This window comes from Oryctolagus cuniculus, chromosome 2, assembly GCF_964237555.1.
Source record: "Oryctolagus cuniculus chromosome 2, mOryCun1.1, whole genome shotgun sequence".
Classification (NCBI taxonomy): Eukaryota; Metazoa; Chordata; class Mammalia; order Lagomorpha; family Leporidae; genus Oryctolagus; species Oryctolagus cuniculus.
In genome coordinates, this window is record NC_091433.1 from 12856574 (window position 1) to 12883492 (window position 26919).

The window sequence follows — 26919 nt, forward strand, 5'->3', positions numbered from 1 at the left end:
CTATAAAAGGCAAAAGAACCTTGTAAAATTACCAGGGAGGGGTGCAGAGCAGGGAGGCACTGTTTCCCTTTTATATAACCTTTATAATGTTGGTAGACTGATTTAAAATCATGTTTCACAAGGTGCCGCCAATTTTACAAGACTATATATTTGACATTTGTACAAGACTTAACTTGATCTATCATTGGAAAAAAAGGCTCTTTGGAATGGAGTAGCTATTGTCACAGCAACAGATATTCCAGTTCATATTACAGTCATTTTGTAAGAGTGCTTTGTTATTTGGGCTGGCAACATGTATTAGTATCTTAAACAAGTTTCTAGCTTCCCAAGAGGTGATGATAAGGTATTGGGATGATTTTGTTACATTCTCAGTCTTCTAGTGTCCAATGACAAGGGGTTGGCAGAAGTTGGCTGGAACTCCACTCCTGCTTCATTCATTCCTAAAACCATGGGACCTGCTGATTCAAACAGATGCATGGTGGTTGGGGAATGGCCTCTACCAGAAGCTCACTCCAGCAGAGCCTACTGTGAACTCTTCATCCCCAGGGCTATGTCAGACACTACCTGTGTCTCTGCGCTTGCTTTGGTGCATGGACACTCCTTGAGAAAGCTTTGGTCCTGCTGAGAATGAAGACTGCAAGATTCCAAGTCATTCACTTCCCCCAGGACTTCATTCTCTGGAACTAGCTCAGTCTTCATGTCATCTGCAGGCATAAGTTTCAACATCATTTGAAATGCTCTTGGCCATGCTCTTATATCCAAGGCCTTTTGCAGTTGGTTTCCCATTCTGCTACTCAACTCTCCCCCTCCTCCCCACAGGTAAACCCTGCTCCATGGCCTGCAGGCCTTCTTAGTCAAGGTTGTGATTCTCATCCTTGCTGAAGCAGCATCCTGAGCTTAAATAGTTGTTACGTTCTCCCAATTCCTACACTAGTGATCTTCATTTTTTAAATTGCACTTTCTATAGATTACATATATACATTCAATTGGAGTGCAGTTTAAGGGATCATATGAAAAATAAATATCACTTGAATTGTTAGTTTTTTCTTTTACATTCCCTGAAGTACTCATGCCCTACTTTCAAGACCTTCAACACCCTTCTAGTTCAAATACAAATCTCTTCTCACTTTTCCTGCCCACGCTGATTTCTTCTTTCCCAGACACATTACTCCCCTGCTGCCTGGGCCATGCTCCTGGATCTAGAGAGTGATGTGGGCTACATTGCAATAGTTCCATCAGGCACCTGTAGTGCCTTTGTTATATCTTCCAGCATTAAGCTGGTCACACTGAAGGTATTCAGGAACTTTATGTGGAGGGAACCTAGTGGAAACCACTTGCTGTCCTGTACTTTCCAGATACAAACAATAGCTCTACCACCTCGATTACCGTGCAGTTGGCTGAACTTGAGCCAGTCACTTATCCTCATTCGGCCTTGTTCTTGATCTGTAACATAGAAGATTGACAATATCCACTGCACAGAATCACTGGGAAGATCCTGTGATGCAATTGTGTGAAGTGATGTTAAAGATGCAAAGCCTTGTTTGAGCATGGTGGAGGTGGTGGTGGGAAGCCAGCACCAGTGGGGAAATGTGGGGGCTGTGGTCCTTCTGCATCATACCTTGTAAATGTCTGGCCTGGTAGCTGGGGGTTTAGGTTCACATGTGCTCTGCGGAAATTGGATTCACACACAGGGCAAGCCAGATCAAACAGTCCTGCTCTTCTACTCTGCCCTCTAAGGCATCTCATGGCTGCCAGTAGCACCAGGCCAGTCTGACAGGTTAGCTTCTATCTTCAAGAGAATCATTCAATGGGACCTGCGTTGTTGCACAATGGGTTAAGTTGCTTCCCATATCTGAGTGCTACTTTGGCTCACAGCTGCTCTTTTTCTGATCCGGCTTCCTGCTAACATACCTGGAAGGCAGCAGAAGATGGCTACTGGCTTCAGCCAGGCCCATGCCTGGCCATTGCGGTCATTTGGGGAATGAATGACTGCATGGACAATCTCTCTCTCTCTCTCTCTCTCTCTCTCTGCTCTATCTGTCCTTCCCTTTCTCTCTGCTGCTCTGCTTTTCACATAAATAAACCAATCTTTTTTTATACAAAGAGAAATCATTCAAGGGCATCTCACCAGTTTTCTGTGTTACATGACACTCCTGGAACATCAGTCTGTCTTTGGCAATCGCCAGCTTCTCCCCGAGTTTTTTTGCAGTGCTTTTCAACTCCGTGTTCTCTTGTCGAGCCTCCTTGAGCTGCACATCCAGGTCCTAAACAGACAGGAAGGGGCTCAGTCGTCTGGTTAGTTCTGTGTTGTGACATCCCTTGTGCACAGAACAGTTGTCAGATCTGAAAGGCGGATAAGCGTACAGCAGAAGCCCTGGCTTTCTGGAATTAGTGGCTCAGGGTTCATCAAATGTGTTCTCATCCTCCGATTGGCTGTGTGGACCGGGACAAATTATTTGGTGAGGATTAAATTAGAAGAAGTATCTGGTATAAGAAAAAGTGCTCAGGGAGTATTAGTAATATTAGTGGCTGCTACTTTAGAGATGGGATTCTGTGCTTTTGTGGGGCTCACATAACTGACTCATAAATGGTCTTGCTCTCTATGAACACAGACTCCTAGGATTTCAGGACAGGCAGGTTGTTATGAAACAAGCAGAGGCTTTAGAATGAGGCTGGTCTGAGTTCAAAAACGTAGTTACCGGGTGCTCAGCTGGGCCAGTTCTTAAGCTTTTCGATTTCAGTCTCATCATCTGTAAACTCAAAGGTTCTAAGCTCTCTGGTTAAAGACCAAGTCTAGCTCACCATGTATCCCTGCCCATAGCCCTAGACTTGGCACATGGTAGGTTTACAATAAATAGTTGCTGAATGACTGTCATTGACCCGAGAGGAGACAAGGCTCACCTTGAGAGAAGTCAAGTGACTAGTGTCGTGCCTGACACTAAATGTGTGATCAAAACAGCAGCTGTGCTTATTACCCAAAGCGATGCTGCCTCACCTGAATTCTTTCCTTCAGCCTCTGTGCATACTTCTTCAGGTCACTTATCTTGCGGCCTCTGTGTTCCAGGTCCCCTTCCAGCTTCCTGACCTGGGCCTGCAGAGCTGACTCCTGGACTTGGAAGTTCTTGCGGAGGTCGGTCTCCTTCTCCTGCCACTGCCACAAGGCCTCACTCACTGACTGCTGCATGGCCTGCCGGATGGCCTCATTTTCCCGTTCGTAGGTGGCCTGCAGCTCCTCAGCCTTGCGGGCATAGTCCTGGCTTAGCTGCTGGTTCTCCACTCGCAGCCGCTCCACCTCCAGCAGGACATCCTGCATTTCAGGGCCCTGGCCAGGCTCTGCCTTGGCGTCTGGGCTCTCCTGGGAAAGTCGGCCCCACTGGGAGACTTCGTGGCTGGTCAGGTGCCGGAGCCTCTTCTCGTAGTCAGCCTTGAGCTCCAGCATCTCTTTGGAGAGCGATAGCACGCGCTCAGCATGCTCTGCCTCCACCCGCAGCTCCCTCTCTCTGGTCTCCAGCCTGCACGTGGCTGACTCGGCCAGTGCCTCCTGTGTCAACCTCTTCTGCAGCTCTAGGGCACTCTCCAGGACCTGGATGCGCTGGAGAAGGGTCTCTTCGTCATCACTGCGGGCCTGTTCCTGCAGGAGCCTGGCCTTGGTCTCAGCCACAGCGCCTTGGAGCTCCTCCTGGTGTGCTTCCCGCAGCGCTTCCATGCTGGCCTCGGCCTCGTCCTGGCGAGTGTTCAGGGCATAAATCACCTGCGGGAACATCAGCAGAGACCAGTCACGGCAAGCGGTGTGGCTGGGAAGAGAGATGCTTCACTCCTCTCTGGAGACCAAGGTTGGTCAGCACAAGCAATACTGGAGAGGAAGATTTGGATGGGAGTGGCTGCTTGCCAGAGAAACCAATGAGAAAGTAGGGAGGTGAGGCAGGGAAGTGGCGGAAGCAAAACAAAGGCCCCAGAGAGGGTGTCTTTGGTGGAATCCCATGGGAGAACTCTGGGACCCAGTGGGAACGCAGGAAAGAGGTTTGCTCAAAAAGAACACTTTGGAATGCAAAGCCCTCAAAATGTTAGAAAATTATATAAAAGGTTTGGTGTAAAAATCTGAAAATCAGTTCATGTAACATGTTGCATCAACAGAATAAAGGACAGAAACCACAGAATTGTCTCAACAGAGATAGGAAAAATGCTCAACAAATTCAACATCCTTTCCTGATAACAACAACAACAACAAAATCCAAGAAGCTAGAAATAGATGGGAGCCTCCGCAACCTGATAAAGTACAGCCATGAAAAACCCGCAGCTAACATCATGCTCGTTGGTAAGACTGAGAGCGCGCCTCAGGCGATCAGGAACAAGACCAGGATGTCTGCTCTTTCTACTTGTTTTAAGAACTTTCACTTGCTGTGTGGAGAAAAGAACAAAGGAAGACCAGAGCACAGTGGGAAGCCCAGGAATCAAGAATGACCAAAGCAAGAGTAGATGCTTATTGAAATGGAGAAAAGTATAAGTAGAACAGGGATAGAGAAGAAAGTCCACAATTCTGTTCTTAAATTTTTTATAGCTCTAGACATTCTAGTGGTGATGGCACTAAGGCAAATAGATAACCAGGGGCAGGCATTTGGTGCAGTGGTTAAGAAGCCAATCAGAGGGGCCGGTGCCATGGCACACTGGCTTAATCCTCCGCCTGCAGCACTGGCATCCCATGTGGGCGCTGGTTCTGGTCCCGGTTGCTCCTCTTCCAGTCCAGCTCTCTGCTGTGGCCCAGGAGTGCAGTGGAGGATGGCCCAAGTGCTTGGGCCCTGCACCCGCATGGGAGACCAGGAGAAGCACCTGGCTCCTGGCTTCAGATTGGTGCAGCTCTGGCTGTTGCGGCCATTTAGGGAGTGAACCAATGGAAGGAAGACCTTTCTCTCTGTCTTTATTTCTCTCACTGTCTGTAATTCTACCTGTCAAATACATAAATAAAATCTTTAAAAAAAAAAAAAAGCCAATCGGGATGCCCAGAACCCATGTAGGAGTGCCTGATCGAATCTCAGCTACTCAGTTCCTTGTATTGCTTCCTGCTATTGCTTACCATGGGTAGTGGCTATGATAGAGCAAGTAGTCAGGTCCCTGCTGCCCACCTGGGAGACCTGGATTGAGTTCTGGGCCTGACTCTGACCTGGCCTGGCCTTGGTTGTTGTGAGCATTTGGGGAGTCAACCAGTGGATAGGAAGCTCTATCTGTCTGTCTTTATCTCTGCCTCTCCACCTTTCAAATAAAAAAAAAAAAAACGCATTAAAAGAGAAGTAGATAACTGTCTGGAGCCCAGAGCAGGAAGCCTGTGTTGGATGGGAAGGGGATCTGTTGCTGCTGCTGCTTGCTTGATCAGAGTCCAGGGCAGGTCCATGTGATGATGGGAATGACCCCATGAATCCGGAAGTTGAAATCTCAGGAATGACAATATATGATGAAGAGTCAAAATCCCTGAGATTAGTGGCTCAGAGATTGGTTTTGGGAGCATGGAGGTTTGTCTTCCAGTGAAAATGAGGGAAAGAAGAGATGGGAAGAGGTGTGACAAGAAAATGAGGGGATAGTTACTTTGTAGAAGTGACAACATGGCTTCTACATTCTCCATGAAGAATTAGGGAAGGTCATTTACTATGCAGAGTTGGACAGGAAGGCAGCAAGGGAGGCTGGGTGAGTGAGAAGTCATGAGCTAGTTTCTGGCCAGGGGGAAGTGAGTAGTCCAAATTGCAGGGCCGCATTCAAGAGTGCATTTGGTTATAGTTCTTTGCTGTGAGACCTTCCTCAGCCACACTCATCTAAATGTGTTCAAGCCAGGACAGGTGAGTGAAACAGAGGGAGAGGAGGAAATCTTTTTCAGAGCCAACAAACTGGAAGGAGGGGCAGAGAGAGTGTGGCAGCGGAGGGAGAAAGGAGAAAAAGGTCATTGAGGATGACACCAACAGGATGAGAAATCAAGAGGCTGAGTGGGCCCCCCGGGGTTGTTGTTCACACCAAAGATGACAGAACATGAAGACGACTGGGTTTTAGATGCCAAACATTATATTGGCTTCCTTAGGCCTTCAAGAAAAATTCTAAGGGTCCTCACCATTGCGTAGTTCATACTTATTTACCATTACATTTGTGAGTTGCTGAATTTTCTTTATTCAAAAGTCTGTCTATTGGACAAGACTGATTTCATTGTCAGCTCCTACTAGTGCTCCACTTATGGTGTTCAAACCATATTCCTTGTAGCCCTGAGTTCCTTGGTGGAGGCTGAGGGTCATTTTTTGGGAGCCTGATAGAGGTTCAGGAGGGTGGGACCCCCTTTTCAACCAGAGAATAGCTTTGTACTGGGTCTCACCTGACATGTAGCTTAGGAAAAGATGAAAAAGCCTTTTGTCCTTTCAAAAAAGTAAAACAAAACAAAAAAACCAGAGCCTTATATAATTATGAAATAGAGTAGAGGCCACTCAAAAATAGTATATGAGGAACATGAGGCCTTGTGACACTGGAATATCTGGGTTAAATTCTAGACTCTGGTTCCTGATTCCAGCTTCCTGACAATGCAGACCCTGGAAGACAGTGGTGGTGGGTCAAGAAATTGGGTCTCTGCCACCCACGTGGGAGAACTGGCTGTGTCCTGGCTCCCAAGCATTTGGGGAATCTCAGGGCAACTCTTCTCCTGCCATTTGCCTGCTGGCTTTCACTCACCATCCACTAGATTGAAGCATCATAACACTGGCCCAAGCCTCATTTGTAAATCCACCTTCTCAGGAGGAAGCTGATCAGAGTCCACCAAGGACATGAATAATTTAGCAGCCAAGAGAAATATTGAGCAAACCGGGAAGTCTTCCCTAGAGTCTTAGAAATCCACTGTTAATGGTTTGACATCAGAGAAAATCTCAGCAGAGTGCCTGTTAGGGCCTTAGAGGTTGAGCAATGTAGGTTTAACAAAGCTATAATTAATGGCTTGGAAGCATCAGATCCTAAGGAAAAGTTTCCATCATGTTTTGCAGAATTGAAATGGAAAAGGCCAGCGCCACAGCTCACTAGGTTAATCCTATGCCTGCAGCGCCAGCACACTGGGTTCTAGTCCCGGTTGGGGCACCGGATTCTGTCCCACTTACTCCTCTTCCAGTCCAGCTCTCCACTGTGGCCCGGGAGTGCAGTGAAGGATGGCCCATGTCCTTGGGCCCTGCACCTGCGTGGGAGACCAGGAGGAAGCACCTGGCTCCTGGCTTTGGATCAGTGCAGTGTGCCTGCTGCAATGCACTGGCCGTAGTGGCCACTTGGGAGAAATAAGGAAGACCTTTCTGTCCGTCTCTCTCTCTTTCTTACTGTCTAACGCTGCCTGCTAAAAAAAAAAAAAGAAATGGAAAAAAGAATAATACTTGTGGAGTGCTCAGAGTACAACATTCACTGGACCAGGTAATTTAAATATGTTTTTTCAATTAATCTTCTAATAATTCCACAAAGTGTAGATTCTCACGCTCGTACTTTTTGCAGTGGAATTAACTTCATACAAAATAATGACACAGCTTTAGAGCCTGTTGAGTTGGGGTGCACAAAATAGCCCCACCTCTTTCTTTTTTTATGGTTTGGATTCTCCTTTTTTTTTTTTTAACTTTTATGTAATGAATATAGATTTCCAAAGTACAGCTTATGGATCACATTGGCTCCCCCCTCCCCCATGACTTCCCTCCCACCCGCAACCCTCCCCTCTCCTGCTCTCTCCCCTTCCATTCTTATCAAGATTCCTTTTCAATTTTCTTTATATATAGAAGATCAGTTTAGTATACATTAAGTAAAGATTTCAACAGTTTGCACCCACATAGAAACACAAAGTGAAAAGTACTGTTTGAGTACTCGTTATAGCATTAAATCACAATGTACAGCACATTTAAAAAAAATTTTTTTTTTGACAGGCAGAGTGGACAGTGAGAGAGAGAGACAGAGAGAAAGGTCTTCCTTTGCCATTGGTTCACCCTCCAATGGCCGCCGCGTCCAGAGCGCTGCGGCCGGCGTACCACGCTGATCCGATGGCAGGAGCCAGGTACTTATCCTGGTCTCCCATGGGGCGCAGGGCCCAAGGACTTGGGCCATCGTCCACTGCACTCCCGGGCCATAGCAGAGAGCTGGCCTGGAAGAGGGGCAACTGGGACAGAATCCGGTGCCCCAACCGGGACTAGAATCTGGTGTGCCGGCGCCGCTAGGCGGAGGATTAGCCTAGTGAGCCACAGCGCCGGCCATTGTACAGCACACTAAGGACAGAGTAAGTGCACAGTGACTCCTGTTGTTGACTTTACAAATTGACACTACTGTTTTTGGCATCAGTAATCTCCCTATGTACCAGTCATGAGTTTCCAAGGCTATGGAAGCCTTTTGCGTTCACCGACTCTTATCTTATTTAGACAAGGTCATAGTCAAAGTGGAAGTTCTCTCCTCCCTTCAGAGAAAGGTACCTCCTTTGATGACCTGTTCTTTCCACTGGGATCTCACTCACAGAGATCTTTCATTTAGGTTTTTTTTTTTTTTTTTTTTTTTTGGCCAGAGTGTCTTGGCTTTCCATGCCTGAAATACTCTCATGGGCTTTTCAGCCGGACCCAAATGCCTTTAGGGCTGATTCTGAGGCCAGAGTGCTGTTTAGGACATCTGCCATTCTATGAGTCTGCTGTGTATCTCGCTTCCCATGTTGGATCGTTCTCCCCTTTTTTAATTCTATCGGTTAGTATTAGCAGGCACTAGACTTGTTTATGTGATCCCTTTGACTCTTAGTCCTTTCATTATGATCAACTGTGAACAGAAATTGATCACTGGGACTAGTGAGATGGCATTGGTACATGCCACCTTGATGGGATTGAATTGGATTCCCCTGGTATGTTTCTAACTCTACTATTTGGGGCAAGTCAGCTTGAGCATGTCCCAAATTGTACATCTCTTCCCTCTCTTATTCCCACTCTTACATTTAACAGGGATCACATTTCAGTTAAATTTCAACACTTAAGAATAACTGTGTATTAATTACAGAATTAAACCAGTAGTATTAAGTAGAACAGACAAAAAAAAATACTGAGAGGGATAACATATTAAGTTGTTTATTAACAGTCAGGGCTATGCTGATCAAGTCACCGTTTCTCATAGTGTCCATTTCACTTCAACAGGTTTCCTTTTTGGTGTTCAGTCAGTTGTCACCGATCAGGGAGAACATATGATATTTGTCCCTTTGGGACTGGCTTATTTCACTCAGCATGATGTGTTCCAGATTCTTCCATTTTGTTGCAAATGACCGGATTTCATTGCTTTTTACTGCGGTATAGTATTCTAAAGAGTACATATCCCAGGCCGGCACAGCGGCTCACTAGGCTAATCCTCCATCTTGCAGCGCCGGCACACCAGGTTCTAGTCCCGGTTGGGGTGCCGGATTCTGTCCTGGTTGCCCTTCTTCCAGGCCAGCTCTCTGCTGTGGCCAGGGAGTGCAGTGGAGTATGGCCCAAGTACTTGGGCCCTGCACCCCATGGGAGACCAGGATAAGTACCTGGCTCCTGCCATCTGATCAGCGCGGTACGCCGGCCGCAGTGTGCTGGCCGTGGCAGTGAACCAACGGCAAAGGAAGACCTTTCTCTCTGTCTCTCTCTCTCACTGTCCACTCTGCCTGTCAAAAATAAAAAATAAAATAATAAAATAATAATAAAAAAGAGTACATATCCCATAATTTCTTTGTCCAGTCTACCGTTGATGGGCATTTAGGTTGCTTCCAGGTCTTAGCTATTGTGAATTGAGCTGCAATAAACATTAGGGTGCAGACCGCTTTTTTGTTTGCCAATTTAAATTCCTTTGGGTAAATTCGGAGGAGTGGGAAGCCCCACCTCTTTCTGACTGTGGGACCTTGGGTTAGTTATGGATCCCCTCTGAGCCTCAGTCACCTTATCTAAGGCATGCAGAGAGCAATGTCTATCTCATAGCTTTGCGTGGGAATTAAATCACATACAACTCTTCACAGCCTTCCAAGCACATGTTACAGACTCAAGAAATGCCACCTGTTAGTAGCCTATCTTTGATATCATCGCCAAAAGTCATTGATCTAAAAAGTAAGAGTGCTGGAATTCAAACTCAAATCCTTCTGGGTCTAAGGTTAAAAGAGACAGAATCATAATTTTGTTTGGAAAAAAAACTTGCAATGACCTTCACTCAATATTCTTGCAGCATTTACTGCATTGTAAGCAAGGTAGTAAGCCCTATAAGAACACAAAAACATTCTGTTGAAGGCTGTAAGACTAGCAGAGTGTGTCAGACTCCATTATCTGTCCAATATTTTCCCCTTTGTTCCCCTTCCTTGCCAATGACCAACCCAATCTTTTGAAGGCAGGAACTTTTCTTCCCTATGATGTGGGGCTTGGCTGTGTGATTTGCTTTGAACAGTGGCATATGAGTGTACCAGTTGCAAACAGAGGCTTTGAAAGTGTTCATGAGTTTTGGCTCATCATCTTGTGATTGTACCATTTGTCAAGAGAAAAGTATGTGCAGGGTAGCCACTGCTTCTAGCATAGAGACATGTGAAGCATGTTGGACCCCAACCCAAAGTCTGAAATCAGCCTACTCAGCCAAACCCAGCTGAGAGCAGCTGAACAGCAGCCAACTTGAGCATAAATAAGTTACTGTTATAGCCACTGAGACTTTAGAGTTGTTTGTTACTCAGCATTACTGCAGGGAAATATGACCAATACATAAAGAGAGAATGAAAGTAAGCTAATTTGCATGTATGGAGGTATCTGAATGACTTTGCTCAAAGTCTGCAGAGGCACAGAGAAGTGCCAAAGGCAGGAAGGATTGCATTGCCCCATTAAGTCCCCTTTTTTTCTCTAGTATCATCATTAATGCATCACTCCTATCAAAATATAAATGTGATATAATTTTTTATCACTGACAAAAATCCTTCCTTCAATCCTCTTTTTAAGTACCCCATTGCAAAATTCTAAAATACTTTGCTGATATCCATTATTACTAATTTCTTGCCTCCCCTTCTCTCTCTCTCTCTTTTTAAGATTTATTTATTTATTTTGAAAGAGTTAACAGAGTGGGGGGGGGGAGGTGCAAGAGGTCTTCCATCCACTGGTTCACTCCCCAAATGGTAGTAATGGTCAGAGCTGCACCAATCCGAAGCCAGGTGCCAGGAGCTTCTTCTGGGTCTCCCACATGGGTGCAGGGGCCCAAGTCCTTGGGCCATCTTCCACTGCTTTCCCAGGCCATTGCAGAGAGCTGGATCAGAAGTGGAGCAGCCAGGACTTGAACCGGTGGTCATATGGGATGCATGCACTGCAGACGATGTCTTTACCTACTACACCACAGTGCAGGCCCCTCCCTTTCTCTCTTAAATCCTCTCCAAAGAATACGAAGGCAGAAAATATCCCAGTAAAGTACAAAGAAAATCCAAAGCAAACAATAGGAATATTCATGGAAAAATGGCAGGACTAAGTTATTACTTATCAATAATAACCTTGTAAATGGTCTAAATTCTCCAATTAAAAGATACAGGCTGACTGAATGGATTAAAAAATGAGACTCATCTATCTATTTGCTACCTACAAGAAACACACCTCAGAGCAGAACTTTCAATGAAAATTTTAAAGCATTTCTTCAAAGAACTGTAACAAGAGGTGAATGTGGTTTGACCACTGTGATTGTGAAGACAAAGCCCAATCAAAGCAATGGTGACTGAGAGGAAGAAGTGGTCCAACCAAAGCCAAAGTGGACCAGTCAAGGGCAAAAGTGATGGCAGCAGTTTGAGGGGGGTGCTCGAGGTATTTTGCTTGCTGACTCTCTGGAGGGCAGAAGAATGATAACATGTTTTGAGAAAGTGAGCCAAAACTGTGGTGGAAACTTGCCCAAGAAAGCTCCATGAGAGAATTTTTTTCTCCACACAATGACTGATGTTCCTGCTCATTCCTTCAATCAAACGGTGGCTGTTTCGTAAGATTTTTAATGGGAAATCACTGGGCATCCACCTTCTGGTCCTGATTTGGTTTCTTCTGATTTTTTGATTCTTAATCTTAAAATATCAAGACACCCATTTTTTACAGTTAATGATGTAAAAAAATATTGCATTAACATGCTTAAAGTCCCAGGACACTCAGCTCTTTAGGGATGGACCAAATCACTGATATCATCGCTTACAAAACAGCCTTGAACTTGCAGAGCTTCTGTTGAGATATAGATTTATACTTTAAAATTTTATCTTTTAGTTCTGTAATTCCACAAATTTTAAAAGTCCTCTTTTATATACATATATATATATATGTGATCTGTCATTTCATTTTTTTGTTTAACTGTATATCCCAAAGATGTCATCATACAAGAAAAGTATAGACAGATATTCCCAGTATTCTTGTTTATAGTGCATGAAATTCTGTTGTGTGAATCTAGTATAGTTTAACAACTAATATCTTTTTGCTTTATACTTGGGTTATTGCCAATCACTTTGGTATTACAAGCAATGTTTCAATAAATGACTGTCTTCATAGCAATTAAAAAAAGAAAAAGAAATACACCTCACTAACAAAGATACATGCAAACTGAAAATGAAAGGATGGAAAAAGATATTCCATGCTAATAGAAAGCAAAACAGAACAGGTGTAGCCATCCTAATATCAGACAAACTAGACTTTAACACAAAAACTGTTAAAAGAGACAGAATACGGCACTATGTAATGATTAAGGGATTAGTTCATGAGGAAAATATGACTATAATAGTTGTATACGTACCCAAAGACAAGGCACCTGGTTATTTAAAAGTAAGGTTAATGGATCTAAATGGAGACATAGACTCTAATACAATAGTAATTGGGGACTTCTACACCCCACTATCATCAATGTACAGGTCAACCAGACAGAAAATCAGCAAAGGAACAACAGAGCTAATCAACACTATGGACCAAATGGACCTTCCTAATATCTACAGAACTTTTCATCCCATAGTTGCAGAATACACATTCTTCTCACTAGTGCATGGAACTTTCTAAAGGATAGACCATATACTAGGACACATAAAGTAAGTCTCAGCAAATTCATGAAAATCAAAAACATACCATGCACCTTTTCTGACCACAATGAAATTAAGCTGGAAAGTAACAACTGGTTACTGAACAACATGCTCCTGAATGAACAGTGGATCATTAGAGAAATCAAAAAATTTCTGTAAATGAATGAAGATGATAATATAACATATCAAAACTTATGGGATACAGCAAAAGCAGTGTTAAAAAAGGAAGTTTTTAGCAACTGATGCCTACATCAAGAAATTGGAAAGGCACCAAATAAATAAGCTATCAATGCACCTCAAGGACCTAGAAAAGCAACAACAAATCAAACCCCAAATTAGTAGGAGGAAAGAAATAATTAAAATTAGAGAATAAACAAAACTGAAACAAAAAACCCAAAAGAAATGAAGAGTTGATTTTTTAAAAAATATAAAGAAAACTGATATACCATTGGCCCAACTAATCAAAAAAAGGGAGAGAAGGCACAAATCATTAGAATCGGAGATGAAAGAGAAAATGTAACAGCAGATACTACAAAAATAGAAATAATCATTAGGAATTACTACAAAGAGCTGTATGCCAACAAATTGGAAAATCTAGAAGAAATGGATAGATTCCTGGACACATACAATCTACCAAAATTGATGAATACATAGAAAACTTCAACAGACCAATAACCAAGATGGAGATTGAATCAGTAATAAAGACCCTCCAAAAAAAGAAAGCCCAGGATCTCATAGCTTCGCTGCTGAATTCTACAAGCCATTTAAAGAAGAACTAATTCCAATTCTTTTCAAGCTATTCAAAACAACTGAAAGGGAGAGAGTCCTCCCTAACTCCTTCTATGAAGCTAGCATCACCTTAATTCCTAAAACAGAAAAATATAACAACAGAGAAAGAGAAATATAGAGAAATATCCCTGATAAACGGAGTTGCAAAAATAAAAAAAAAAAAAACACTAGCTAATTGAATCCAACAACACATCAGAAAGATCATTCACCTGGACCAAGTGGGATTCATCCCTAGTATGAAGGGATGGTTCAACATTCTCCAACAAATCCAATCCACCCAGTTCATCAAGGCTACTAATACCCTCCATGTTGCCAATTCTCAGTCTTTACCTCTTCAGTTGTCCAGCAGTATTTATCTAATACATCACTCCCTCCTTTTTGACACATTATCCTCACTTGGCTTTCAAGGTGCAACACCTATCCATTGATCACTGAAGCTCCTTCCTCACCTCCTTGGTTTGTTAGTTCCTCCTTATCTCCCATCCTTCAAGTAAGAGTCCTAGAGCTTAGGCTGAAGACTGTATCTCTTCTCTATAAACATTCCCTTGGAATATCACCCAGTCTCATGTTTTAATGCATTGTCTATTTGCCAGTGACTCCCAAATTTACATGACCAGGCTGGACTTGTCACTTGAATATCAGACTTATAGAACCTGCTGTTTTCCAGTATCTCTACTAGGAATATAATAAGTGTCTCAGATTTAACTCTGGATTTTTCCTTCAAAATCTGTTCATCTCATAGTATTCCCCATTTCATTTCACAGCAACACCCTTCTTATCAGTGTATATGTCAAAAATTTTGGAGTTGATCAATAAGCACATGAAAAGATGCTCAACATGTCTAATGATTAGGAAATGGAAATCAAAACCAAAACCAATTAGGATGGCTATCATCAGCACAAAAGAAAATAAATGTTGATTAGAATTTGGAAAACTCAGAGCCTTTGTGTTTTGGGGGCAGGGGTGGGAAAAGGGATGTAAAATGGTGCAGTAACTTGGAAAACAGTCTGGTGGTTCCTTCCATAGCACCAGACTTTTCTCTTCCTATTTGCTATTGTATCAATCTTTGTATTTGTAAGACCTTTATGAGTTGAAATTCTAATCTAATGTATGACTTGCAAAAATATCTATTGTATTAGAGTTTATACAATATCTCAGTTATAGCAATAAAGAGGTCTTTGTCATTGGTAGTGCCTTGCTGCCTGTTCTATCAGCGATGACTTAGCTTTTGGTTGTAAAAGAACAAAAGAACAATCCTTATCTTGACATATTTTTGCCCAAAAAAGTTTGCCCCTGTTTCTTGGAATTCTCAGGTTGTGGCTATTGTAAAGTATCAAACTATACTCATAATTATTTCTTGTTGAGATTTTGTTGCACTGATACAGACAGATAGCCAGATATAAAAATATTTCCTTTCTTGTTAGATAGAAGAATACTATCTGTCTTTGGGAAATATGAATTAAATATTTGGAAAAATAAAAAAAAACAGAATTACCATATGATTTAGCAATTTCACTTACTTATCTCTCCTCTCTCAGATATGAGTTATAAGAAGATTGGGATTTTTTTTTCAAGTCAGAGTTACACACACACACACACACACAGAGAAAGAGAGAGAAAGAGAGCGAGAAGAGAGAGAGAGGGAGAGAGAGAGAGAGATTATCTTCCATCTGCTGGTTCACTCCCCAAATGGTGGTAATGGGCAGAGCTGATACAGGCCAAAGCCAGGAGTCCGGAACTCCATCTGGGTCTCCCAATGTGGATGACAGGGACCCAAGTACTTGGGCCATCCTCCACTACTTTCCCAAGCACATTAGCAGGGGGCTGGATCAGAAACGGAGCAGCTAGCAGCTAGGGCTGGAACCACAGTCCAGTTAGGATGCTGGCGTTGAAGGCAGTGGCTTAACCCACTGTGCTATGATACCAGCCCCAAGATAGGGATTTTTTAAAGATTTTGTTTATTTAAAGGCAGAGTTATAGAGAAGAGGCACAGAGAGGAAGGGAGGAGGAGGGCGAGGGAGAGGGAGAGGGAGAGAGGAAAAGAGGGAGAGAAAGAGAAATAGAGAAAGAGATGTCTTCCATCTACTGGTTTACTCCCCAAATTGTTGCAATGGCCACAGCTTGGACAGAGTGAAGGGAAGCCAGAAGCCAGGAGTTTCATCTGGGTCTCCCACATGGGTTTGGGGGCCCAGGCACGTAGGCCATCCTTCCACTGCTTTCCCAGATGCATTATCAAGGAGCTGGACTGGAAGTGCAGTAGCCAGGACTCAAATCAGTGCCCATAAGGGATGCTGGCAGCCCAGGTTGGAGCTTAACATACTACACTGCAGTACCAGCCCCCAAGATGGGTATTTTTTTTAAAAAAGATTTATTTATTTATTTGAAAGACAGAGAGAGAGAGAGAGAGAGAGAGAGAGAGAGAGAATATCTTCCCTCTGCTGTTTCACTCCCCAAATGGCTGCAATGGCTGGAGCTGAGTTGATTTGAAGCTAGGAGCCAGGAGCTTCCTCTGGGTCTCCCACACGGGTACAGGGGCCCAAGGACTGGGACCATCTTCCACTGCATTCCCAGACTATAGCAGAGAGCTGGATTGGATGCGGAGCAGCTGGACCCAAACCAGTGCCCATGTGGGACAACAGCACTGCAGGCAGTGGCTTTTCCCATTGTGCCATAGCACTGGCCCCAAAATGGGTATTTTTAAAAAAAATTTTTTTAAATTATTACTTGAGAAGTGCAGAGAGGAGAGGGAGAGAATGAGAGACGGGGAGAGGGAGAGGGAGAGACGGTGGGGGGGAGAAAATGAGAGGGAGAGGGAGAGGGAGAGGGAGAGGGAGAATCTCTTTCTATCTTCTGGTTCACTCCCCAAATGCCCACAAAGGTCAGGGCTGGGAGAAAGCCAGGAGCTGGAAACTAAATCCAGATCTCCCATATAGGTGGCAGGAAGTCAACTACTTGAGTAATCACCTGCTTCCTCTCAGGGTCTCCCTTAGTAGGAAGCTTGAGCAAGGGTCCAGAGACAGTTGTTCAATCCATGCACTCCCAAATGGAATGCAGGTGTCTTAACTGCTAGGCTAACCACCTGTCCACAGGTGAGAATTTTTGTCTGCATAGTTCATTAGATTTCAGAACAGTTTCTAAATATTTGCTGAATTGATGACTCTCTCCACTCTTGCAGAAAAGGCATCAGAGTACAGAGGACAATTGAGTTGGGTTTGGAAAGAGGAGCGAATGTCAGCCAGCTGTGCGGGAAGGGGAGGCAATACAGGTAAAAGGAGTAGTAGTACAAAGGTGTGAAATAGAGGGAAGTCCTTATGGCCAAAACTGGAGTGAGAGGCTGGGAAGAGAGCATGACACAAAGATGGGAAGGGGTCAGACACGCATAAATCTGGCATCCATGTTAAGGAATTTGGACTTTCTCCTGTTTATGTAGCCTGTGTGGGGCATGCACACTCCAGGCTTTGTCCCAGGACCCTGATAGGGTAGATCTGGGGATTATCTGGAGATCTTTTTAACATTCAAGTGACAAGGAGCCTCAGGTTCAGAAAGACAGGTAAGTGCAAATTTGGAGAACAGCAGTTCCATTCAGGAAGTTTTTCTAGTAAGACCTGGCCTCTCGGGAGTTAGAGACACTCCATTTCTAAACTCTCCATTTCATTCATTTTGGAACCAAAGTGGCCTGGATGCGATGAGCATGGAAAGAGGAGGGAGCAGAGAGGTAAGACTGGGATTAGAGCAGGGGAAGGGGTTTGGGTTTGGGTTTCAGAGCATCAGAAGGCCACAGCCACTGCTCCTGACTCATATCCCTGCACACAGAGAGGGGTTCCGTTTTCCTGGCCTCAAGTCAGAAAAGAGGGCTAGCTAAATCTCCAGGATGGAAAGCTTGAATTTGGGTGCTGTAATGCCCAGAAAGAGCAGGGGTCATGCAGTTGCTGTCTCTTCCTCCATGGAAACAGGCTGGAACAGGTCCCAGACAAGGCTGAGCTGCTTCAAGCAAAGACATTGGAATGGGTTTTCAGATGGATCCAAAACACTAATTAAAATTTCATCATTACCCATCAGAGAGCTGTTGGTTGGCACCTAGCTGCACATGGCATTGAACTGTGAGAAATACGCTTCCTTGTAATTGAAACCCAACTGTGTCCCAAACCAATTTAGACAAACATAGCTGAAAGGTGATGGCAGGCTCTTAATTAGCACTCCTTCCTCTCACCAGCCCAGTCCTGCACTCAAACAGGGACACAGGCAGGCCTCCCTTGCAGCAAGCTGCACCAGCTGTATGAGATGTGGGACCTGAAAGGGGCCAACCTGCCTAGTTCAGATGTCAAGCAACTTGTTTACAGCTTTATTGGAAAGCTCCTTTGGTTGGCCATCCTGGTCAACGGATACTGGAGTGTGTGAATGATACTTCTTTTATGAATGAAAACAACACAAAGAAATCCTAATACCTCTCCCAGGCAATATTTTGACAGAGAAATAATCCAAGCAGGACCATCAACACTTATAACCATGCTTACGAGTGGAAGTGCGTGAACCCAAAGGCAGACGGCAGCTTATCAAGTTCACGGGTATAGATGATACTTTGAAAGTAGGCTTTATGTGCATATCTGTATAGTCAGGCATGTACCTATTCCATATAAATTATGTTAGTACTAAGGTTATTTTTAACCTATTCATTATTTATTACATATGTACTCTGATGCACTGTTTATCAAATATTTTTTCCCAGAAAACTTTTATTTAAGGAATACAAACTTCATGTATTTCATAAATACAAATTTAGGACCATAGTGATCACTAATGTTATTTTTACACAATAGTTTCCATTTTACAAAATAGCTTCAAAAGGTAAACCCCACAGCATGATAAATACAAATATTGAATGCGCATAATAAATGAAATTTTATTTTTTCCACTGTTCTTGTTCAGGGAACAGGTGGGGGGAATCTCCTTAAATATTTTCCAATCCATTCATTTTACCTTCAGCAAAATACTTAGATAAACAGTATGTTTCAAGTCAAATGTCCAAACAAAACTTCTATAAAACCAAACATTCATTAAGGGTTGTTTCCCGTGCTCGCTTCCGCAGCACATAAATGAAAATTGGAACGACACAGAGAAGATTAGCATAGTCCCTGCACAAAGATGGCATGCAAATTTGTGAAGCATCCCATATTTTTGTAACTAAGAGAATATCTAAAATGTAATCTAGATAAGTAAAATTGACACATTACAAAGTGAATTTTAATAGCCCTTGTCTTGATGGTTAAGAAACAATGCTTTTTGTTTGACAGTTCGTTTTTTTTTTTTAATTTTTCTTCACAATATTTGTTGATCCCTCTACTTAGCATAGGGTTAATTTTATGGGTATAAAGTTAACAGAAAGTAGATCTTTGTAAAAAATGGGAATGGGAATGGGAATGGGAGAGGGAGGAGGAAGAAGAGTGGGGGTGTGGGTGGGAAGGAGGTAGGGTGGGAAGAATCCCTACCTTCCAAAATTTTTATATATGAAATGCATAAAGTTTGTATTCTTTAAATAAAATTTTAAAAGGAAAAGTAAGGTTATTTCCTATCTCAGGTCACCTTTGGAAATTGTCTGTCCTGCCATCACTCAATTTCCTTGCTCTGACTTCATGTTGCCCTGAGTGTATCAGCCATGAAAGAGTTGTGCTAAATTAAATACTTGGATGGATTCTCAATTTATAAGTGCTGGTGCAGATGCTGCTCATTGAACCTACCCACCAGAAATGGCAGGGCTGCGCTGAGTCAAGTTCCTGACCAGCCTATTTTTTTGGTTTCTGATTTGTGCTACCATGAGCATTGGTAAAATAGTGATAGTCCATCATGGCAAGGACCTCCAAAACTCATGAATAGATTGATTTAAAATACAAAGGATATAAAATCAAAGTTCCAATACAGTTCTGAGTTTATTTTAAAACTACATATGCATGCTGATTTACATGTGCATACAGGTTGACAAAGGAAAAGGTTAGGAATATAACAAGACACGAACAGGGTTATCTTTGGAAAGTAAGATTAAAGGTGATCAGTTTTTCTTCTTTCTGCTTTTGTGCATTCCCAAAATTTTCCTGTGATTAGTGTGCACATCAGAAATTAGAATCCAAAAACATTAGAATCAGAAAAAAATCTATTTCTCTTAAGGCTAAAGAATATCTCCTCAAAATGTAGTGCATCAATTAAGTCCCAAGAACATAAGCCCAGACACAAGCCCTGGGAGGAGAAACAGATTCTGATAAAAAAAATGCCAGGTCCTGAGGTCTCCCCCAAGTGATCTGGCCTTGGCTAGGTGGCCTGCACCTGGCTGGGGAGAAGTGGAAGTTGGTCTGAGCAGCCCAATTCCGGTAAATGTGATGACTTTTGCAATAAAGGTGTTTTAGAGAGTCTTGTTGCCAAGGATGTAGCAAAGTGTGCAAGATGCTACCTGAAAATTCTACTCAAGAGACAGGGAACCACAGGGTCCAGACGAATAACAGAGGCCACATTGCTTGTGACCACTCTGTGCTTTGAGAGATGAGATTTTGAACTCAACCTCACACAAACCTCTTCTGGGAATAAATGCATCACCAATAGTCCAAGTGTTTGGCTTTTGTAAAGTTGAGGGCAAACCTGCTGTTTGTATAAGCCAAAGATTTCTGGAATACTTTCCTCCAAATCCTGACTATTCTACTTTATGTCTCTTTGATCCTTTCCTACATTGTCTGAGCTGAAGGACTGTTGCTCCCCGTCTTCGTGGAGGAACGACACAGGACCCCGCGCTGTTCTTTTGTCTGCTCAGCCCTCCCCGGGTTTGCTGCTGGTTCTTCCCGGGTTGGCTACCGTCCCTTCCACCTCCATGGAAGGGCGGTTCCCCCTGGCCACTTTCCCCACTTCCGCGGGGGAGCGGCACTCCGCAGGCCGGCTCTCTCGGGGGCTGCACAGGTGCTCCCCTTAGATGTTCCTGGTGCATGCCGTCTCTCTCCTCCTTTATAGTCCTCTTCCACCAATCCCAACTCGGCTGCCCACACGCCGAGTACGCTGCTCTCCTCCAATCAGGAGCAGGTCCTGCTGTTTATTGGTTGAACTGGAGGCAGCTGTATAGAAGCTGTTTCCTCCTCTCCCAGCGCCATATTGTGGGAGAGCAGATGCATAGAATAAGTCTTTTTTTTTTTTTTTTTTTTTTTTGACAGGCAGAGTGGACAGTGAGAGAGAGACAGAGAGAAAGGTCTTCCTTTGCCGTTGGTTCACCTTCCAATGGCCGCCGTGGCCAGCGCGATGCGACCGGCGCACCGCGCTGATCCGATGGCAGGAGCCAGGAGCCAGGTGCTTTTCCTGGTCTCCCATGGGGTGCAGGGCCCAAGCACCTGGGCCATCCTCCACTGCACTCCTGGGCCACAGCAGAGAGCTGGCCTGGAAGAGGGGCAACCGGGACAGAATCCGGTGCCCCGACCGGGACTAGAACCCGGTGTGCCGGCGCCGCTAGGCGGAGGATTAGCCTAGTGAGCCGCGGCGCCGGCCTAGAATAAGTCTTAATTCCAGTAACTTAGTCTAGTCTGAGTTGCTCCCAGTTGCTCCCCACAAAGGACTGACTACATTACTTCCTCCTCAGAAGTCACTCTATCACAGCATCAGCTCTCAACCTTTATCTGACCGGAACACTGTAGCATAGGACACAGTCAGTAAGGGACACCACTGCACAGCCTGCTACCTTTGTAAGGCAGGCTGGTCACTTATTTACCTTGTGTCCAAATGCCAAACACTAGGACAGACAACAGCAGGCACATGGTAAGTCTTCAGTCAGAGGTCCTAGTAGGGCCTCCAGAGTAACTTCACCTAGCAGAAATCCCAGCCCAGAATTCAACAGATGATGAGAAATGCATGACAGAAAACAGGCACCATTCAGACGCATTATATGTAAATCAAATTAAATACAGCGCTGCCTGAGAAGAAAAGGCACGTAATTATTATCTCCTTCCTGCTGATCAATGAATGCAGTTTGGAAGTTTTACTCAACTCAACTAACAGAGTCAAAAATTAGTAGACACTATTCTTCAATAAACACGTAGTAAACACCGGATATGTGTCTGGCTCTGGATCCAGAGGTCTCTTCATTCAGCTCAAATCCAATAGCCATTTGTAGGGATTCACAACCTGTAGTAGCACATTCTGAAGTCTGAGGATCTGGAAGTTTGTCAAGGAGAGCCTGCATGATAAAGTGTAAAAGTCACCTCCATTTCTGTAAATGGTGACAGTCTTCATACTCTTGGCCGAGTTCCCTGAGCCAGTCTTTTTTTTATTTTTTATTTTTTGACAGGCAGAGTGGACAGTGAGAGAGAGAGACAGGGACAAAGGTCACCCTTCAATGGCCGCCGCGGCCGGCACGCTGCGGCTGGCGCACCGTGCTGATCCGAAGCCAGGAGCCAAGTGCTTCCTCCTGGTCTCCCAGGCAGGTGCAGGGCCCAAGCACTTGGGCCATCCTCCACTGCCTTCCCAGGCCACAGCAGAGAGCTGGCCTGGAAGAGGGGCAACCGGGATAGAATCCGGCGCCCTGAGAACCCCAGGTGCTGGCGCCGCAGGCGGAGGATTAGCCGATTGAGCCGCGGCGCCGGCCCCTGAGCCAGTCTTAAAAAAATCTGTCAGTGACAGAGGGTAGAAAACGCTCTGGAAATCCCTTTGCTTTTTAAAAAATAAAGAACAGTCCAGGGGTTATGGAATCATAACACTCTCTCAGCACATTTTGTCCAATAAAAATACCTGAAATCACTTTAAAAATAGTTATTTTTTGCAACCAAATCCTAGATATGTACAGAGTTATTAATCAAGACCCTTTTAGATATACAAACAGAAACACAAATCCACGAGTTTATATTAAATTTATTAGCTCATGTGTCTGAAAAGTTCAGAGCCATTGCTAGCTTCAGACACAGGCCTTTTTTATGATGTCATCTTGATTCTTTTTCCATCTCTTAGGTTTGCTTTCCTCTGAGTTGACTTTAATCTTTGGCAGGCTCTTGGCAAAGTATCCAACATCAGCTTCAAGATTATCCTCACCAGCTTAGTATGCCCTAGGAAAGAGACCCATTTGTCAACAGTTCCAACAAAAGCCTCAAAGCTAATTCCATCCACTTGACCATGGCCCTGGGTCTAATAATGATTCACCCCTGTGGCCAATGGGATAGAATACACGATTAGTTTCATATCACATGGGATCCAGGAAAATGGGGTTGCCTTGTTTCAATGACATGGACTGAAGACTGAGGTTTGGTCCATAGTCAGTATCTCAAAGGAAATTATAAGTCTGATACTCAAAGAATGGATGCCATACCAGCAAGAACTGATTTGCACTACAGCTGATGCACTTGACCTTTTTATGCAAATACAGTATGGCTCATTGACACTATCTTCAGCACTGGAGAAGATCTAACGAAATATTAGGGCTTGGTCTCTACTCTCACATACAACATGAGAAGAGCATGTACACACAGAGGATCCTGCAAAAATCCAAGGGGCAAGATGACTCCATTTCCTGAAGGTACTGAGGGGTGTTGGAAGAAGCACAAGAGTCCCAAATTCCAAGGCTCAGCTCTCAAGTAGTCTGACCTTAACTTTTCTGAGAAAATGAAGTTCTCTGGCCTAATAAATGAGAAGGTGAATCCAAAGTTACATTTCCCAAAGAAATTGGGTGTGCTACAGGGAATCCATGGTCAAATAGGCTTGGGAAGTGTTTAGGAAGCTCTGCAATAAAGACATCTATTTAACTGGCTTGATCCCAGCAGTTGGCCATTGAGTTCTTTTTTTAATTATACAGATGGTCTCCAACCAAAACTTGTTGGATTTTCCCAGATTTCAATTTTATTTTTATTTTTTAAAATTTTAGATTTCATTCTTTTTTAATGGCTGAGTAGTATTCCATAGTGTATATACATTATTTTTTATCCAGTCATCAGTTGATCAGCATCTGGGTTGATTCCATATCTTACCTCTTATGAATTAATATGTAATAAATATGGGGGTGCAGATAACTCTTCTACAAGATGATTTCATTTCCTTTGGGTAAATTCCCAGAAGTAGGATGGCTGGGTCATATAGGAGATTGTATTTTCAGATTTCTGAGGAATCTCCATAATGTCTTTCATAATGGCCATGCTAGTTTACATTCCCACCCACAGTATATTAGGGTATATTTGTCCCCACTTCCTTGCCAGCATTTATTTATTTTTTATTTTTGGATGATATCCATTCCAACTGAGGTAAGGCCTAATTATGTTTTTTTATTTGTATTTCCCTGATGGCTAGTGATTCCAAGCATTTTTCATGTGTCTATTGGCCATTTGAATTTCATCCTTTGAAAAATATCTGTTCATCCTTTGCTCATGTCTTTTTTTTTAAAGATTAATTTATTTATTTGAAAGGCAGAGTTACAGAGAGGCAAAGGGAGGGAGGGAGGAAGGGAGGGAGAGAGAGTGAGAGATTGAGAGAGAGAGAGAGTGAGAGAGTGAGTGAGAGAGAGAGAATGTCTACCATCCACTGGTTCACTCCCCAAATGGCTGCAACAACTGGAGCTGTGCTGATCCAAAGCCAGGAGCCAGGAGCTTCTTCTGGGTTTCCCACGTGGGTGCAAGGGCCCAAGGACTTGGGTCATCTTCTACTACTTTCCCAGGATTTAGCAGAGAGCTGGATTAGAAGTGGAACAGCTGGCGCCCATATGGGGTGTTGGTGCCACTGGTGGAGGCTTTACCCCTATGCTACAGCACTGGTCCCCCTTTGCCCATTTCTCAACTGGATTTTTTGTTTTGCTATTGAGTTTCTTGAGCTCTTCACAGATCTTGGATATTAATCTTTTATTAGTTGCACGGTTTGCAAATATTTTCTCCCATTCGACCAGTTGCCTCCTCACTTTTTTGAATTTTTCCTTTACAACACAGAAGCTTCTTAGCTTTATGTAATCCCATTTGTCTACTTTTATTCTTTTGCCTGTGCTTCTGGAGTCTTTTCCAAGAAGTATTTGCTTATGCCAAAGTCTTGCAGGGTTTCCCTGATGTTTTCCTCTAGTTATTTGGTGGTATCAGGTCACAGATTTAGATCCTTAATTAATTTTGAGTTGATTTTTGTATAACATGTAAAGTAGGGGTCTTGTTTCATCCTTAAATCACAGTTTTGAATTTGGATATTTTTCCAGGCTGATGACATGCTGTGTGATCCCCCTCCTCCAGGCTGGGCAGCAGCAGTGAGTCAGCTCCCAGTTAGTTCTCAGTCAGCCCTGTGGTCATGAAGGGGAACAACTCCCCAGTGGATGGAATTGCTAAGCCAGGATGTTCAGCAAGCGAGGCATGTTCAATGCATTTTCTACTGCTGATGTGTTTGTTGGGACCTAACCTCACTGCATATCAAGGAGCATCTAAAAGCCAATTAATATCCTGCATAACACATTTTTTTGGAAGTGCTGGGCCAGGGGCCATGTGTTAAAATGCCAATGGCACAAGAGAGCAAACACTAGGAGAGCTCAGGACTTGGAAGCCCTTTCTCTCTGGACAGTCAATGCAGGCATTACAGTGTCAGTAGGTGTCCTGAGGGGGCAGAGAGGAAGGGATCTGAAGGGGAAGAGTTTGGAAGGGGCCTAGAGAGAGAGTCTGGGCTGAGGCACAGAAGGGGAACGAAGGTTTTTCTTGGAAAGTTGGGAGAAATGCAAGTTTAAGACTCTGATGAGGTATCTCAGCATGTGAGTAGTTATCGCTGGGTGGTGAGATTACAGAGGATTTTAATTTTTTTAAAGATTTTATTTACTTATTTGACAGGTGGAATTACAGACAGTGAGAGAGAGAAACAGGGAGAAAGGTCTTCTTCCATTGGTTTACTCCCCAAATGGCTGCAATGGCCGGAGCTGTGCCAATCCAAAGCCAGGAGCCAGGTGCTTCTTCCTGGTCTCCCATGTGAGTGCAGGGGCCCAGGGGCCCAGGAACCTAAGCCATCCTCCACTGCTATCCCAGGCCATATCAGAGAGCTGGACAGGAAGAGGAGCAGCCTAGACTAGAACCGGCGCCCATATCAGATGCCAGCGTCGCAGGAGGAGGATTAACCTACTGCGCCACCACGCTGGCCCCAGAATTTTAATTTTTAAAAATTCTTCTTGTGTGGTATTTTCTGATTTCCTACAATGTACATATTATAGGCTCATTTAAGATAAGCAAAGGATTTTAAAAACATTTTTAAACACCCAAAACCAAATGAACCAATTAACCATGTAGCTTTTTTATGTTTAGTGTTGTATTGATTGAAAGAGAACATTTTTCAAATGGATGGTAACCTTTTAGGCTTCTCTTTTAGACTTCTGGCACTGGCATTCTATTCATAATTAAAAACTGAGGATTACAATTATGAAAAGAAAACACTTTCTATTGAACCACATACTTTCTGGCATTGTTCCTTACTTTATTTCAGGTGATCTGGCTCCTGGGAGGATGCTGAACACGGGTGCAGCCAATGTCAAGCTCAGTCACTCTAAAGACAACAAGGCAAAGGCAGCAGGTCTCTTCAGGACATGTACCCATGCACAATACTACATGCATCCTGTGCCCAACAGATGCACAGAGATTCCCAGAGGGCTCAGTTAGGGATGCGTGACTGCTCACATCAAGGTTCCTAAATCTGGTCTGCTCAGCAAAACAGTTTTGCAAATACATGAACCAATGACAACGGTGGTGATATGATGCTGATGATTCTGATAATATTGGTAACAATTATAATAGCAACTAGCTATTATCAACCTAAGCTTTATAAGGTGACAAGCTGACAAATACTGAGCCAACAGCTTTATACATCCTAGCTCATCTGATCCTTTGTACACCCAATCAAGCAGGTGAATCTTATTACTGCTCCATTTTTATAGAAAACTAAACCAAGTCACGGAGAAGCTGAGTATTGTGCTTGAGGTTTTGGGCTGGAAAGCATCTGAGCTATGATTCTGCTGTGCCCTGACTCCAGAGCCTGTGATATTAATCACTGCGTGAGTCACTTAAATAAAGCAGGAGTGGCACTTAAGTAAATGTGAATCCTAAGTCTGTGGTTTGTAGGGTCTTAAGTAAAAATTCTCATTCTACAATTAGTAGGGTGCAGGC

The 26919-nt window shown here is 43.7% G+C and overlaps 1 protein-coding gene and 1 non-coding gene across 4 annotated transcripts in view; one reads left to right on the top strand and one right to left on the bottom strand.

The window, feature by feature from the left end:
- Nucleotides 1-26919, bottom strand: part of FAM184B (family with sequence similarity 184 member B) — a 115592-nt gene that overhangs the window by 44840 nt on the left and 43833 nt on the right. For 2 of the 3 annotated variants that reach the window (XM_070068090.1, XM_070068089.1), the window contains exons 2-5: nucleotides 2996-3751; nucleotides 2129-2264; nucleotides 1387-1443; nucleotides 565-704 (exon numbers count right to left, since the gene is read on the bottom strand). In XM_070068090.1, coding sequence (XP_069924191.1) covers nucleotides 565-704; nucleotides 1387-1443; nucleotides 2129-2264; nucleotides 2996-3751 — 1089 coding nt within the window. The remainder of the gene's footprint in view (nucleotides 1-564; nucleotides 705-1386; nucleotides 1444-2128; nucleotides 2265-2995; nucleotides 3752-26919) is intronic. The other variant, XM_051841992.2, reaches the window with a different exon arrangement.
- Nucleotides 18881-18987, top strand: LOC127490405 (U6 spliceosomal RNA). The gene has a single exon (XR_007918367.1). It is a non-coding gene; the product is annotated as a U6 spliceosomal RNA (small nuclear RNA).